Raw genomic sequence first — 17,359 nt, forward strand, 5'->3', positions numbered from 1 at the left:
AAATAAACCTCAAATCCCCAGTCTAGCAGTGACTGTCACACATTCCAGTGCATGAAATAAACACAGAATGTCAGTCCTGAGGTATGTAACGAATAGTTGAGAAAAGTACAGTCCAGAAGGACTTCTAACAGCGTTCTGCTTATTTGACTTTTTTCTTCCAGCAGGTTTTCATGGCTTGTGAAATTCCTAGAAAGGCGTGGGTGACATTGGAAGTAGCTGGAGTTCTGGGCCCGCCCAGGTTTTGGGACATTACAGGTATGGAAGGACGTTGATTGTTTTGGAGACCGTTAGACAAGAAGGTGATCTGGTATACTGTCCTATGGCTCTAGCCTCGACTGGGGTCGGAGGTGTCGGAATGTCAGAGTTTAGCAAGAGCCTTAAACAGTGCACAGTAACCTGCAGGATGGGCGGTTCTGGCTGTCCAGCCCGCGCGAGGAGAGGAGCTTAGACGGAGGGCGGGGCCCACCAGGGGGCGGGGCAGCAACACAGCCCCTCCTTCAGCCCCCGCGGGTCACAATGTAGGGTTAGGACGGGTGGGGCGGGGCAGAGCGGGGGCGGGGCAGGAGGGCGGGGCGGGGGCGGTGACGGCGGCGAGGGAGGGGCTGGAGGCGGAGTCGCGGCGGCCGGAGAACAGCGCCATTCCGGGTGGCCGCTCCCTCCGTCCGCTTGCCGCCCGCCCGCAGTGGTCCCCCCCGGAGCGGTCAGGCGAAGCTGAGTGCGAACGCGTGACGCCGCCCGGCTTGATCGTACTCTCCGTCGCCTGCGCCCATGGGCCGGGCCGCCGCGGCTCAGCGGCGCTGAGGATCGGGGCGCAGAGGACCTGAGGCGGCCGAGGTGGCGCTCTCCGGTAGCGTCTCGCCGCTTGCCCGCGGGGCCCGCGTTCGCCCGCAGCCATCGCCTTCGCGCCCGGCTGGCGGGGGCGCCGTCCTCCCGGGCCGTCCGCGTCGCTGCCCCGGGCCCGGTAGAGCGCGACAGGCGGGGCCGCCGCGGGGGCCATGACCGTGGAGCAGAATGTGCTGCAGCAGAGCGCGGCGCAGAAGGTGAGGCGCGGGCTGGCCGCCGCTCCTCGACGGGCCGCGTGGCCTCCGGGCCGGCCGGGCCACTCCGGGATCGTCGCGCTCGGTCCCGCGGGGCTGCGTGCGGAGCGGGGTGTGCAGTAGTGAGAGGCTTCGGGTCCACTCCCTTCTGCGGATTGCTCTCCCAGAACCGACGGCGCCGCGTCCCCAGAGTGACCCCCGCATTCCTCCAGTACTCACTCTGCCAGGCTTTGTAATTAAACTTTCTTCTCCTCCGCTTCCTTTTCCAGTCCCTTTTCTTCTGCAAGAATGTCACTTGTCACCCCTTTTGGACAGTTTCTCTTTCGGAGGTCTTATTGTGCCAGGCCTGCTGTTCTGGGGAAAAAAAATGGACCTCCCCAAAACGAATTACCTGTCTGTCTTCCAGGGCAGGTACATCGCATCGACCCAGGGTGGAATCTGTACAAGTAGAGTGTTTAGTTGGTTTTTCTTTTTTTTTTTCTTTTATTCTCTCTTGAATCTAGAAACTATCTCGCGCATAAGGAGACCTTTATGGCTGTTATTCAAATCTTTTGTCCCCTAAGTTTGACCTTGCTCTCTTGTTCGTTCATTCTTTACTCTAGAATCAGTTTCACGCAGAGTTGGGGGGGGGGGGGGTCATCACATATTGTTTCTCGAATAGCATCTTGCTAGTTCTAGGTTTTACTTTAAGAATCTTTAAAAGCTACAGCATAGCTTGCTCCATGTCCTGAAGAGTAGATGGTCCTTACTTGTTCTACCCTCCCCCCTCCCCCCTTATTGGTGCGAAAAGCATTTTGAGCACCAGGGAAATGTTGGCTTAGTTGAGTTCTAATTGTAGGAGCAATTAGGTATACAGTGAACAGCCAGAGCCTCGTTTGGCTCATCGGTGTGAGTAATGGATGCCACACCCTGCTGTAGTTTTGACACTAGGTACTTGCTGTAAAGCCTACCTGTGCTTGTCTTTAAAGTGAGGCCTATTGTACTAAAAAATAGACCAATACCTTCAAACAGCCCCCCCCCTTTTTTTCTTTTTGTCATTAAAATAGTTTTAGAATTTTATGTTCCTTGAGATAACCAAAGATGTCAGAGAATGTTGGAAAGTAGGGATAGTGCATTGTTATTTTAGACACTTCGGTTAAAGTTGGGTTTGGAGCTTATTTTAGTCTATGCTTCTTGCACATTGAGAAGATTTGGCGAACCTTAAGGTATTTTGTAATGTGGCGAAAGAATTCAAGACTGAATAGCAATAACGAAGAAAACAGCTGGCCTCCCAATTCTGTATGTTGTTCCTAGAACAGTATTATCTTTAGATGTTGCTGTTGAATGTGTGCTGTAGTTTTGGTTGGAAGGTCATGGGATCTTCGGCATGCTAAGCAATAGGCTCAGTAGCATTTTCTTTATGCTCATTTTGCATTTTAAAACTTCTTTATCTCAAAGTTGGGAAAGTTGCTGTCTTTTTGCTTCTCTTAAACTTTAAGATCGCAAGGATTTTAGGGGTTTTGTCTTTCATTTTGACTAAACCACTTCTTTGCATAGTCAGACAGTAACTACCTTGATGGCTCAGAACTGTGTACATACACAAGAATCAAATTACTGAAAGTTATCTTTGTTTTCTAGTGCAATATTCCTGTTTAATAAGCCTCCTCTCCCCAAAGAAAATATTCTCTAATTCAAAATATTAACATTGTGATGCTGTTCTTAGCATGTGTTGAGTATATTAAATATACTCAATGGTGAATGCTCTTAGAGCAACATCATATATTTTTGTACACCCAGAACATTTACTTTTAATGGTGTTGGGGACTGAACCTAGGGCCTCATCATGCTGGCCAAGAACTCTACCAACTGAACTACACTTGTAGTTTCTTCAATGTGTTCCTTTGCTTTGTTAATCCACTGTTATTTTGTGACCAGTATTAGAACAGGGCCAAACAGTATGGTTATAAATTCCTTTGAAACAATGGAACTCAAAGTTGAAGTTTTAAAATGATGCTAGAAACTAGGGCTAATACTTTGCCGTAAGAAGTAGGAAGTGAACTCTAGACTCAAGAAGAAACAAAAGTGAAACTAATTTCACTTAGAAGCTTCAAAGACTGTCAGGGAAAGGAGGGGCCTATCAGGAGCAGGCTGCTGTGTAGATAGAATTTTAGCAGTTTTCTTTTCTTTTCTTTTTTTTTCTCCTCTCTAAAAAGTGTGCAGATCTGTTGACAAATTTTAAGTAAATGACCATTATAGTTGTTGAAATGATTTTCTGTTTTCAAGATTTTTCTTCCTTTTTATTGTAAAGAGCTGTAAGATTAGTATCTTTTTAAAGCAACAGTACGCAAAACTTTGGGTTTCTTTTCTTTCTTTCTTTTTTCTTTTCTTTTCTTTCTTTCTTTCTTTTTTTTTTTTTTTTTTTTGTGTAAATCTAAGTAACGTGCAACAGTGTAATTCGAAGGGGCTGTGTCTTCCCTTCCTGTAGTTTCTGCTTAATTCCTGAAGTTTGCCAACCGGGAGTTAGGAAATGTTGGAAACTTGCAGAGAGAGCAGAGAGAGCAGAGTTTGAGATGTTACAGGAGAGGATTTGGCAGTGTGTGGAGTACAGGTAAACTTGCGGTTATTGTTTTCTTGACCTTCTATCTTCATCCTTTGTGCTTGCTATTTACCTTGCTGTAGGATCATTATATCTTAGAAGAAACTAGATACATACATTCACATTCCAAATCCCAGTTCATTAGGGAAGGATTGGTAACTTCCTCCCAGGAATCAAGGTGACTTAAGAGTTGAGCCCTTCACCAGGAAAGCAGCCTCGTGAGTGAGTTACCTGTTCTGCTGCACAAGAGGACTTAGAACTGTTCTTGTCCCATAGTAGGACTCAGTCAATAGTTAATGTGAATGGTTGTTGGAGGGAAAGCAAGTAGAGTGACTACTTAGATCCCTAAGTAAGAACTGACATTTGGTTCCTGAGAAACAATGAGGGCTTGACAAGCATCCAGGAAAGTAAGTGGTAGAAGGAATGAGACAGGACGTGGATTAGATCAAAATTGTGCTCTGTGACCTTGGGCAACTCATGAAATGTCTCTTAAGTCTTCTTAGAAAACTTTACACTTTGTAGACACGAGAAACTTCTTCAGATCTGAGTGTTAAACGGGTCTAAGCGGGCATTTATTATTTTTTTTAAATGTAGTATGAGGATATATAGAGGCATAAATATCCTCTTCAATTGAAAAGAGTCAAGACAACAGATTATTCAAAAAGTGCTATCATTGTTTGCTCTGTGTATAAATACAAAAACAGAGCCGGGTGTGGTGGCACACACCTTTAATCCCAGCACTTGGGAGGCAGAGGCAGGTGGATTTCTGAGTTTGAGGCCAGCCTGGTCTACAAAGTGAGTTCCAGGACAGCCAGGGCTATACAGAGAAACCCTGTCTCCAAAAACCAAAAAAAGAAAAAAAAAGTAGTCAGAAAAAAAAAAATCTTATTAGTTTTGCCATAAGTATCCAGGTATGCCCATCACTGAGAAAGCTGGGGCAGAAACGTTCTCATTTTAGGCCAGCTGGCTACATAGCAAGTTAAACTGTAGTGGTCTTGAAGAGGGGTAGGGGAGAGGGAGAAGGAGGAGGGGAAAAGGAAAAAAAGATATTTATAGTTTTTTATAATGGTTACCAATCATATTTTCTAAGCACACCATGCCACAATTCAAAAGCAGTAAAGCAGTTCCCTAAAAAAATACTGCCCTGGGGGCCAAAGAGCTAGGCCAGCCACTAAAAATGCCCTTTGCCCAAACATGAGAACCTGTGTTCGGTCTCCAGCACCCATGTGAGAAGCAGACACAGCAGCACCCATTTGGAACCCAACACGGGGAAGAGAGAAAGATGGAGTGAGCATCGCGTCCAGTGAGAGTCTCCAAGTCTACAGGAGAAAGTGACTAAGGAACGCATCCAGCATTGGCCACCAGCTTATTATTTATTACATGAGCAAATGTGCACATGATACGTGTGTGTGAACGCAGGCACACCTGTCCCAACAAGTATTTGAAGGTCAGAGGACAACTTTGTAGTCACCTCTCTCCTTTCACCTTTGCAAGGGGTTCTGGAAATGAAATCCAGGTCCCCTGGCTTGAAAGGCAAGCGCTCTTACCTGCTCAGCTACCCAGCTGACCTGTTGCCTGTTTGATCAGTTCCAACAGTCCCCAGGGCTCAGTGCAGATGAGATATGCTTTCAGCAGCAACTGGAGTTTGAATTCTTTTCCCAGGCTAGGATTCTGGTTTGGGGAGATGTCTGTCATTCGATGTGGGACAGCAGCAGTGAACCATAGCTCACCGTCTGTCACTCAAAATGAAATGAGCTGCTCTTTGCAATTGACTTTTGGATACAGATATTAAGTTATGTGAGATATTCAGCACCGTATTGTAGAGTACCATTTAGACTGGGGGCGATTTTTTTCTGATTGAAGAACAGATTTAAGTGTTTTGAGCATGGTAAGCTATGATTTAGGGTTGGTTAGCTTGGGCAAATCTTGGTTTTTCACCTTGAACCATAGACTATTTTTTAATGTTTTGTTTTTGCTATTAAAATGTTTTTGAGTTTCAAACATCTTCCATATTTCAGTTTGTTTCTGAATAATATTTCCATGGCTGTGGCAACATGGAGACATCGGTATATTTCTGGTTCTTCCTAGTTTTTCATTAGGAATTTTTGATATATATATACACATATATATGTATATATATTACAATATATATATCTAATATATGCTACAAAGATTCATATATATGTATATATAAATAAAATCAAATTTTGTCAGCAAGTCTTTGAGTAGGCAGGCAAATCTGTATTTGTTTGGACAAATACATAGGAGCAGAAATGTTAAAATAAACTCTGAAATTGTGACCCAGACTGCCATACTTTCTTTCAGAAAAGTCTAGTTGGTTTATAATTTCCTCTAGACTTGCTCTTGCTAGTCTTTGATGCTTTAGCCACTTTTAGTGGAAACTCATATTGGTTTGTGTTTCCTTCTGACTAACAGTTTGCGCCTTCTATGGGTGATTATGTTCTGAATAACTTTTAAATATCACTTTTAATATATACCCAGTTTTCCCTTGACATAGTTAAGTCATAGCAACAGCTGACTATTTTTCCCAACTGAAATGTTAAAAATGTTATTAGAGCTAAATACTAAGTATAAATGTGTTTGTAAAATGAAGTCGCACAATCCATTTTATTTCTTAAGAGACTTATCTGATAATTAAAAAAAAGCGTCAGTGCTGAAAACTGGGAACCATTTTCTTTGTCATGCCTCAGGTCAAATATTCAATTTATCTCTTTAATTATTGATAGTACATATACTCTAGAAATCTTCATAGTGCATATTTTATTACCAGTGTATAAAATGTTTTCATAGTGGACGTATTGCCACATGTACGCAGTCTCACGGCCACTCTAGGTTACATAGTGAGAGCCTCTTTTAAACTACCACTGTCAAAACCAAACAAGAGCCACTTGATCCGATTTAGTTGGTGAAGAAGTTTTGGAAACAATGAAGTTTGGAGGAAAATGGTAGATACAGGATGAGTTTAGATGATTGACTCGAACTGTAACCCCCACCCCCACCCTACTGTGTCTGTTGGTATTTTCAGTGGAAAAGGATTGGAAACATGAAGGGCTTTAGGCATCAGGGAGGAACTGTCTGCCGAACTGAGAGCTAAGTTCCCACTGAAGCAGGAAAGATGTATACAGGAATATGTAGAGAAGGACCAGGAAAGACTGGATGCTCTGTTAACACCAATGGGGACAGCGACTGCACAGAGGTGTATGTAAAACATAGTGCTTAATTTCATGACAGTGTACATGCAGAATCAAATGCCTGAGATCCTTAAGGTAGTGCTGTAAAAACCAGTTAGGGCTGGAGCTCCGAGGTTTCTGTATCCTCCTCTGATGCTGGGTCTGGAGATGTCAGCTAAAAAGTCTGGCAAGTCTTTCCCTGAAGCCTTGAGGGGAAGGGGGAGAGGGTGGTGGTAGGGGAGGAGGTGGGGGCGCTGGAAGGGAGAGAGGGGAGGATGTTGGGGGCTCAGGGAGGGGGAAGGGCAATACTATTTGAAATGTAAACAAATAAAATAATAAAAATAAGAAAGTGGAACAGTGAGTTCTGAGAAAGAGGATGAAAAGTAAACTAGAAACAGCTTTAATGATTGTGTCTTTGGAAGGAAGTTGCAGCTCAGCATAGTTTGCCTAGAGTCAGCAGACTTTGTGCCCCAAGCAGAGTCTCTAAACTAACGTTCCAGTTTCCCACCTAGTGGAGCATCAGCTACAGGACAATGATAGCACTGCAGAACTAGAAGGGTTGTGTCGGTGCCTTGGGTAGCTGGCATTAGAGGGACAACAGCAGCGAGCCTGAGCTTCTAGAGAGCTGTCACTAGGCTGGTGTAAACGGGTCACTTGGTGGCCAACCTTAGCTGTGGACTGCCTGTGTTGTGAGACAGGGACAGGACTCTCTTTGGTCACATAGTCCTGTCCTATGTGATGTGGCTCCAGGTAGCTAGTTGGATCTTACCATTAGCTTATGTTGTGCTTCCTTGGGGCTAGCTTGAGCTTCCTTGGGGCTGGCTTGGGCAAACCTCATGATCTGCAGATCTGGAGGGAAAAGGATGTTGCATTCCAGGTGAAAGGCTTTGTAAGTAGTGTGTCTTGTACTCCTTCCTTGACTGGGGAAGCAGGTAGAGGTTTGCAAGCTTATTAATATCCAAAGACAGGGGGCTTTCCCACTTCTTTCTCTCTCCCTTTTCCTCCCTACTTCCTGCGAACTTTCTATTCGCCTATTTCTTTCTACATGTATCTTAATTTAATCTCTTTCTCTCTCTCTCTCTCTCTCTCTCTCTCTCTCTCTCTCTCTCTCTCTCTCTCTCTCTCTCTCTCTCTCTCTCCCCCTCCCTCTCTCTCCCTGTGTGTACGTGTGTATGTGTGTGTGTGTATGTGTGTGTGTGTGTGTGTGTGTAGGCACACATGTCATGAGGAAGCCAGAAGACAATTTGCAGGAGTGCTTGCCTCTTCTTGTCAGTATTCTGGGGACAGAACTTAGGTTACCAGGCTTAGGGACAAGCATCTGTGTCTGCTGAGCCATCTCCTTGTCCCATTTGTCAAATTGTTCACTCACTTATTTTCTATTTTCTAAATTGGGATTTAAGAATCCTTTGCCTATTTTCTGTATTTTGTTAGATGTGACTGACGGTTTAATATCCTTACCAATTTCTTTGAATTAAAAATATTTAAATTTTGATGTTCTATTTTATGTCATTTCCCTTAGATTAGCCCTTTTAACTACGTTTACTTTTTCCGGTTCTCTACTTCCAAGTTAGTTTTAGCTTGGATGTTTTCTATCACCTATTTGAAGTTGTTTGTATGTGTGCTCCGAAGTATATAAAATTTAATGTATGTTTTAAATTTAGTAAAATTTGTATGGCTAATATTTGGTACAAACACAGAATTTCAAGGCTCACTTCATGTGGATATGTGATTGTTCCAGCATCTTTGTGTGAAAGGATAACAGTTGATATTTGAGTTGATGTTAATTGACCATCGACGAGGAGGTTTGATATTCTCACCTGCCTTCATTCTATTCTTATTCTATATAATGTCACAAGCACTGTGTTTTAAGGACATATTTTGGAATAGGTTGGGGAAGGTCTTTGGCATTCTTTTTTGTTGAGAGAATGTTTTGGCTATTCTTGCTGTTTTTTTGCATTTCCATGAGAAATTCTAATGTTCTTTGTACAGTTGAGCCGAAATGAAGGTAGGAGTTTTGAGTAGGAATGTGTTGATTATAGAGATCAATTCTGAGTGCATAGACCCGTTTAATCTAACAACATTCTACAGTTCCTCGTTAATTTAGATTTTAATTTCTTAATAGCATATATCATTTCTAGATCCTGATGTATCATTTATTAGTGTTGACTTTTTTGATACTATTCTAGAGGGCATTTTTTTTTTGTTGTTGCTATTTAGGTTTGTGTTTTGTTTTTTTTTTGGCAGATAGATTATAATTGATTTTTGCATAACCTATGTCCTGTGACCTTGCTAAATGATCTCACTAGTTCTAATAGTCTGTACTTTGTCCCTTCCTGTCTCCTGTCTCCCCCCTCTCTCTGTCTCTCTCTGTTCTCTCTTTCTCTCCGTGCACGCGCGTGCGTCTCCTTGTGTGTGTGCTTGTGTGTTTGTGATTATTTTTCTTCCTTGCTATTGTTTTATTGTCCTCTCGGGAGTCTCCTGAAAACATTGACTTGGAAATTCTTGCACTCTTCCTCATTCTCTTCCGGGAATGCTTTGTCTTGTACTGAATGTAATCTTTGCCACAGTTTCTTTTGAAAGCTATATTTCGTGAGGTTGGAAATGTTTTCTTCAGTGCTTAGCCTGTGACTCTTTGGGTGAAACCGTGGCCATCCTTTGTGTTTCAGGAGATCCTGAAGCTTAATGATCTATTTGTTCATCTTTGCCAGTGCTTATTGAGCGTTCTGATTCTTGCTTGTGAAGTTCTTCTTCTTCATCTTCTCTTTATTTTCGTCTGATTTCAAGGTGTTCCTTGTAGTCCAGCGTTTACGCGTGCTTGTTTTCTTTTGCTCTAACAGAATAACGCCAAGCACATGAAAAGAAGGGCGGGTTTGGCCAGCTCCTCTATGGAGTTCATGGTTGGTTGGCCCTATTGCTTTTGGGCTAGTGCACATCATGGTGGAGTGCCTGTTCAAGGCAGCCACTCAGATTACGGTGGGCAGAAAAGAAGAGAAAGAGAGTGGAAGAAGTCAGGTCCTTTTTCAGGTATCTCCTCCCTAGAGTCTGTCTTCTACTTGGCCCTGCCTTCTTCCCTCCCCTCCCCTCCCTCTCTGTCTCCCTCTGTCTCTCTGTCTCTCCGTCTCTTTCTTTCTTTCTTTCTTTCTTTCTTTCTTTCTTTCTTTCTTTCTTTCTTTCTTTCTTTCTTTCTTTCTTTCTTTCTTTCTTTCTTATTCTGAGGCAGGTTCTCTCTACATAGGAATTCACTATATAGACCAGGTTGGCTGGCCAGGAACCGTCAAAGATCTGCCTGCCTCTGCTTCCCCAGTGGTGCGACTATAGACATGTGTTACCATGCCCTAGCACTGAGCCTTTTTGTTCTCTTTATAGTGAAAGTTCAAGGATTAAAGTTTCTAGGGGATTGTTGTTTTTCTCAATATGAATAACTGAGGAAGAAAACAGCAAACAAGGTTCTTAGCTCTTGGATAGGAATTTGGTGAGCCTGTAAAGTGTGTGTGTGTGTGTGTGTGTGTGTGCATGTGCGTGTATTTCTGTTCATTACATTCCTAAAATTTAACCTATCTGCTTCCTACTTTGTGGATTCCATCTTAGAGACCTTTTGTGTTTTATAGTTTAGGACCACGGCTTCCAAGTCTCTATATTCAAAATGAACTTCATGCTACATCTTCAGCTCAGTTCTTGGTTCCAGTTGGTTGCTGCTTTGTGCATATACAATTACCAGTCAGTGTCATGACTGCCTTCATTTCTTCCTCCTCTGTTTTATGGAGATGAGAAACTTGTAGCCTGTGGGGGTGTGAGCCCAAATGATAAGCCAAAGGCTGAGGGAAAATGGAGGAGACAGCACTCAGGGCTTGAAGTGGAGGGAACGTGACAAATACGTGAGAGACCTCCATTGTTAGAGAGAAGAGCAAGGACAAAGAAACCTGAATAGATCTGATATTATTTGTTTACTACAAATAGCTGGACTAGAACTGTGGCAGAATAACAAACAAATATTCTGTCTTTTCCCTTGCTTTCTGGCACAGAGTCCTGAAAACTCTTTGAATTGACTTTTTTTTCTAACCTTAGGAAGATGACTCATGGTGCTTGAAGAGTCTGCATTGCTTCAGGATGGGAGTTGCCTGGGAAAAACTAACCAGTGTCACTCGAGGTTGGGACATTTGGTATATCACTGCAACCTCCGGGGAAGGGACAGGAGGATGCAGGCTGAGTTCAGTCACTAGTGGGCAATGATTGCCCACTAGTTACCTGGTCCTTTATAAAGCTCAGCCCGTGGATATTTTGAATCGAGTGCCTAATACTACTGTAGGAGAGTGCTCAACCTACATGGTTAGATTGTAACCTTCTTTTTGTTTTTGTTTGTTTGTTTGTTTGTTTGTTTGTTGAGACAGGGTTTCTCTGTGTAGCCCTGGCTGTCCTGTGACTCACTCTGTAGACCAGGCTGCCTCAAACTCAGAAATTCGCCTGCCTCTCCCTCCTAAGTGCCGGGATTAAAGGCGTGCGCCACCAAGCCCGGCGGATTGTTAACCTTCTTAGATTGTGTTTCCTGTAGGCATTTGTGCTCTCAAGGGTAAACCTTCCCCTCCTAACTCTTTTGAGATTTCTTTTCTTTTCTTTTTCTTTTTTTTTTTAAATTTTGTAATTATATTTAGGTACAGAAAATTTAGTGTACATTTAACCCAATTTAGTGGCAAGTTCTTTAGCCTTTGCTTTTTCCAGCTTGGCAATTCGAGCCACAAACTTAGGACCCAGGACGTTGCCTCCCCAGTGGCGGATCTTGTCATAGCTGTCATTATAATTGGTTCTAATAGCTTCCAGCTTAGCCAGAGTACCCTTTTCTTCTGAGTTAACCTGTGTGAAGGCAACAGTGGTGCATGTCTTCCTGTGGACCAGGTGCCCCAGCCTGGCCTTTCCCTTGATGATGCAGTAGGGCACCCCCATCTTTCCACACAGGGCAGGCAGGAAAACCACCAGCTCAATGGGGTCTACGTCATGGGCAATCACCACCATCTGAGCCTTCTTGTTCTCAACCAAGGTGGTGACTGTATTTGACTCCTGCTCGGAGGACAGGCGGTCTCTTAGTTGGGACGTCGCCTTTGCCAGCAGCTTTCTTCTCAGCAGGGGCCAGTAGCCTTTGCTTCTTCTCTTGCTTTGTCTCTGGCCTGTACTTGTGGGCAAGCTTAAGCAGTTGAGTAGCTGTCTGCCTGTCCAGCGCCTGGGTGAACTGGTTAATGGCAGGAGGGACTTTGAGCCGCTTGTAGAGGATGGCTCTTTGCCACTGCAGCCTGATGTAGCGGGGCCATTTGACGAAGCGCGTTAAATCCCTTTTGGTCTGGATGGCCTGTCCAATGCCGAAGTTCTAGAGGGTTGACCACCTTCTTGACCTCCTGCTTCTTGACGACGGCTGGGGCTGTGGCCACTTTCTTCCCCTTGGCCTTCTTCCCTTTGGGCATCTTGCTCGGCTGCTGGAGAGGAGATTTATTTTCTTAAAAAAATATATAACAATATATTGTAATAATTTAAAAAACTGTCAGGAACATTTTCTAGTTAAGGGCCAACCAGGACAAAAAAAAGGGAGAGAACACAAAAATTATAATAAGGAAGGTTTTATATAATTCATCAAGAACAGATGTATGATTAAGAGTTACTGAAGGAGGAGATAGGGCTCATGGAATGGATCTATAAGACCAGCTAGGCAGGGGGTGGGACCAGGAGCAGGACACCTGCCTGGGTTACAGGTTTATTTGAAGATAAGTGTGGGCAACTTAGTGAGACCCTGTTGCAACACTGAAAAGAGATGCTTCGGAGAAGACTCACTGGCTCAGAGTTTGGAGTGCTTTCAGGGGCAGCTTCAATTCACAGCACCTCAACTGCAGCTTATAACATCAGTCCCAGGAGATCCAGCACCCTCTGCTGTAGGCTGCAAAATGTTAGTGCAAATTTCTGGGTTGCAGCTTTTCTCTTAACTCAGATAGCTCCCAAGTAATTGAAATGACTATTAGGTGTATTTAATAGGTTTAAGGCACAACAACTGATCAGTATTAGCTAAAATGGTTACCTCCCAGCCAAAATACTTGAGAGATACTGGCATTTTGTCGATCTGGCTCTCTCTGCTCCAGGTGAATTCCCATGGTGTCTCCTAGACCTTCTCCTCTTAGGGAACCTGCACTTCCTGTGTCTCCCCCCTCCTCCTCTGGCTGGAATAGTCCAGCCCTATTCTACCAGCTTCTATATTGATAAGTCAGAGAATAATTGGGAGCAATGCTTACACAACACTGAGACAAGAGATTCTCAGAATAAGGATTGCAAGGAGATGTTTGTTTTTTGGGGGTGGGGTGGGGTGGGGTGGGGCGTGGTGGTCATAGAAATTAGCATTTGGATGATACAAGGATAATCTTTACACAGTGCACAGTAACATTATGCCTGTACATAGTTAGCCATTATGTCATTAATAGGACAAAAAATTGGATTTGCTTTAAGGAATTGTTTTGCGACATGAAACTGTGAGGAATTATGAGACACTTTTAATTTGAAAGTTCTGCTTTGAAAATTGTGTTGGTTAGTTTTGATTTCATCTTGACATAATCTGTAATCACCCGGAAAGAGAGTCTCACTGAGGGTTGACCTGTTTCACATGTCTTTGGGGTGGGGATAATCTTTATTCCTTTGAGATGGGTGAGAAAGGCCCACACATTATGAGTCACAGCATTCCCTGTGTTTGGGCCTTGGACTGTGTACGAGGGGAGAAAGCATATCTATGCATCCATTTTCTCTCCCTCCTCCTGACTCTGGATGTGACCACCTCCCTGCTTCAAATGCCTACTCTTTTGACTTGCCCACCAATAGAAGATAACCTGGACTTGTGAGCTCAAATAAGCTCCTTTCTCCTTCACTTGCTTTTGATGGGATATTTTCTCACAGGAAGAGGAAGAACAACTAGGGCAAGGGTTTTGATTAACAAATTGATTCTTCACTTTGTGTGTCCATGTGTGAAGCCTAGACAATTATTATTGAGCTATCTTCCTCTGTTTCTACTTAATTTCCTGAGGCAGATCTCTTACTGACGGCTCTTGGCTGGCTGGCTGGCTGGCCACCCCAGGGATTCTCCTGACTCCTCCTCCCTGGCACTAGGTCCAGGTCCCCGCATCAGCCTTTGTGGTTGGGTACTTGACCACCAAGCTTAGGTCCTCATGCCTAGGTGGCAAGGATTAGGCCCTGAACCCTCTCTCAGTGTCCAAAGCATGTTTAGTTCATTAGTATAAGGGACTTTAATTTTGCACTGAAAATTAATTATGAAAATGTAATGCAGAAATTAGAGATACAAGCCAGGCAGTGGTGGCACATAGCTTTTAATCCCAGCCCTGGAGAGGCAGAGGCAGAGAGGCAGAGAGGCAGAGAGGCAGAGAGGCAGAGAGGCAGAGAGAGGGGCAGAGGCAGAGAGAGGGGCAGAGGCAGAGAGGCAGAGAGAGGGGCAGAGAGAGGGGCAGAGAGAGGGGCAGAGAGAGGGGCAGAGAGAGGGGCAGAGAGTGGGGCAGAGAGAGGGGCAGAGAGAGGCAGAGAGGCAGGCAGATCTCTTGAGTTCAGGTCATCTTGGTCTACTGAGTTAAGTTCTAGTACAGCCAAGGCTACAAAGAGTAACCTGTCTCGAAAAACCAGAAACAAGAAAAACAAAACCAACCAAACAAAAAAACCAAACCAAGCAAACAAAACAAAACAAAACAAGAAAACAACAATGAGCCAAGCACAGAAAGAAATTAGAAGTACATACATAACGGGAGAACTTTATTTGCATCAGAACTAGCTAAATGCTTATTTTATTTAAACCACAGATACGAAAGGTAACACATATGACTTGATTCTCCAAATTTTGTTTACCTACGTGTTTTCTAGAATGTAAGTACTCTAATTTAAAATCACAGTGTATACTAAAAGACTTTGCCAGTTTGGTTTTTAGAACTGAATATGTATGATGTTCCCATGGAAACCATGTTTGTTCCTGTAGGGTTCGTATTTGGCCTCAAAATGTACCAAAATTTGGTAGGAGTTTTGGTTTTAGTGCTGTGTAATAACATTGACTGGGAGACTTGCACTGACAGTTCCGACTTATGATTATTTTATCTGCGGTCTAGAGGGGTGGAGAGTTTCTGAAATGCTGTGGAGTATTGCAGATAGGACCGAGGGACTGGGTGACAGGTGCGGATAAGAATTCTTGGGTGAGAAGGATGGAAACTTACATTTATCTAGGACTAGCTATGTTCCTGACTTCTTACTGGTGTTGGTGATTTCCTATAGGTCAACTCATCTCTTTTCTTGGTGTTTGTTTTATTTCTGCGTTCCACAACTGCTTCCCAGGATACTGTCAGATTTCTGTGTGAAGGCATGGATGAAGGGACGCAGGAAACACAGCATTGCCTGAAGCACTGAGGATCACCATGGGGGTTATTTTTTAAAGTCAATAAAAATGGCCAGAAGAATCGCAGACAAAACTAGTTTAGGTCATAAATTACCCCAGCCTCACTTGGTTTGCAAGACTTTGGAAGAAACAAAGTAAAACAAAACAAACAAATAACCAAAAAAAACTACCTTGCAAATGGCCATATTAATGAAAAACTGATTTTTAGCTCTTTCAGAAGCAGCTGATAAACTTATAAACTAAGGGGCTTTTGCATCAGGAGAGACCACATAAGTCGAGGATGCCACTCTGAGCCTGCATTTCCTTTTTTACCTCCTTTTTTTTTTTTTTTAATCTCTGCTTTTGTATGAGCTGTCTTTGATTAAATAAGTGCTTCAAAGAGTTTGTGTGTTTGTTAGTGTTCAGTGTGATGACTCACGGAGTGAAGCGTGCATTCTGGAGGGAGCAGAACAAGATGGAGAGAGCTTTATTGCCAAGTTTCAGTGTTCTAGGATCTAAGAGTTGGAAAATTTGCTTACTATCTCATTAGTCCCTCTTCCCTCGAACGTGAATTCATCTTTGCAAACCTGCTATGTTAATCTTAGTTAATATTCTTACTTAATTTAAATAAATATTATATCTTAAAATAAACTTAATCAATATTAATGTATGTTAATATTAGCCCTGCTGTATTAACATTAATTAACATTGAGCCTCTTTGTGCTAGGCCCTGTACTAGGCACCAGGCGTACAGCAATGATCAAAATGATCTTTCTCTTACTTGAACTCATTGTCTGGTGACTAACCTTTCTATACTAGAATTTATGTAAATCTGAAGAAAAAGATTGTAACTTTCATAGATGACAAAAGTACAAAAATGTTTGCATTAGAAAAGATTCCTAGAGACAGAAGAAAGGAAAACAGAGGGTCTAGGGTAAGGTTGGAGGTACAGGTAGAGGCCTCAAAATCCCATCTTTCCGAACTGTGAACAGTTTAAAGAGCACTGAAAGCTGCAGAAAAGACTTGCCACAAGTTCCTTGTAGAAGTCATAAAACATGGACTGCTCTGAAAAGGAAATCAAGTAGGACTGACACATTATTAAAAAGCCTCAGGAAAGGACGATTAATGTTTTCCTCTGTGTTTCCTATGTGTCCACGAGAGAAAAGTTTGGACTTAAGACAGGAAGGTTTGGCATTCGGAAAGTGGCATACCAATGGCTGTGTCCTGACAGAGTCCAGGCCCCTATGACTTCCCAGTCTCTCTTCCTTCCCTTCTTTCTTTTACTCCTCTCCCTCCTTATTCTTCAGGGACTACACATGAATCTTTATTGACCAGGGAATAATTGAGAGGGGTGAGCAGGAGAAGTGGGTGGCAGCCATAGCAGGCTGGTGTTGCGTAGCTTTTAGGTGAGGGACAATTCGCCCAGGGAGTGGCCTGTGATCTCTGGTTTACTTTCCACCTGGCTGTAGGTCTTGCCATTATATACGCCCACCATGTTCCCTACCATTTCTGGCAGGCTGATCGTGTCCTTCAGGGGACTCTAGGCCACCTGAGGGTTTCGATGGATAGCTTCCCCTTCTTGGCCTTTCTCAGGCTCATAAGTGAGTGCTGCTTCCACTGACTGGCATGTTCCAGGCTCTATCTCTGGCTAAGGCTGTGTGATGGCATCAGCTGCTCATAAGGCATGTCCAGCAGCTGGTCCAAGTCCATGGTGTAGTAGGTAGATTTGTGAGTCGTTCATCTCTTCTGCTTCACTTCAGTTGTGGTCTGCTGCTGGGAAGAGAAAGCATTCCTTCTTTTCTTCCTTCTCTGAGACAGGTTCCCCTCCCTAATCCTTACGTGGCCTAGACTGAAGTCTGAAATCTGTACACCCACCTGGGCAGACTTTCATCATGTGGTACCTTTTTCAGTCTCACAGAAGTATTTCCATTCCATTCCTTTCTTTAAGCCACCTTTGACAGCTTTGAGTTATCGTTGGAGGGTTCTGGTGAAGTCTCCCTTACCCTCCCAGAGGCCATGTTATGTGTTTGACATTCTTTCAGTGAATTCTTAGTTACCACCAGAATCCCATTATGGAGGTTTGCAGCTATCAGCAGATGCAGAATGCATATGAAGAGGAGATACACTCATGTTCCTTGCCCTAAAGTGGCAGAGTTGAGGGGTCTGT

General features: G+C 43.5%; 1 protein-coding gene across 2 annotated transcripts in view; it reads left to right on the top strand.

Moving 5' to 3' along the window:
* Positions 1-611: 611 nt before the first annotated feature.
* Positions 612-17,359, top strand: part of Usp25 (ubiquitin specific peptidase 25) — a 108,710-nt gene continuing 91,962 nt past the window's right edge. The window contains exon 1 of one of the 2 annotated variants that reach the window (XM_085832213.1): positions 612-1,040. In XM_085832213.1, the coding sequence (XP_085688339.1) occupies positions 996-1,040 (45 nt within the window). In that variant the 5' untranslated portion in view covers positions 612-995. The remainder of the gene's footprint in view (positions 1,041-17,359) is intronic. The other variant, XM_085832214.1, reaches the window with a different exon arrangement.

Source organism: Mus caroli, unplaced genomic scaffold, assembly GCF_978045245.1.
Source record: "Mus caroli unplaced genomic scaffold, Mus_caroli_1 scaffold_17, whole genome shotgun sequence".
Taxonomy (NCBI): domain Eukaryota; kingdom Metazoa; phylum Chordata; class Mammalia; order Rodentia; family Muridae; genus Mus; species Mus caroli.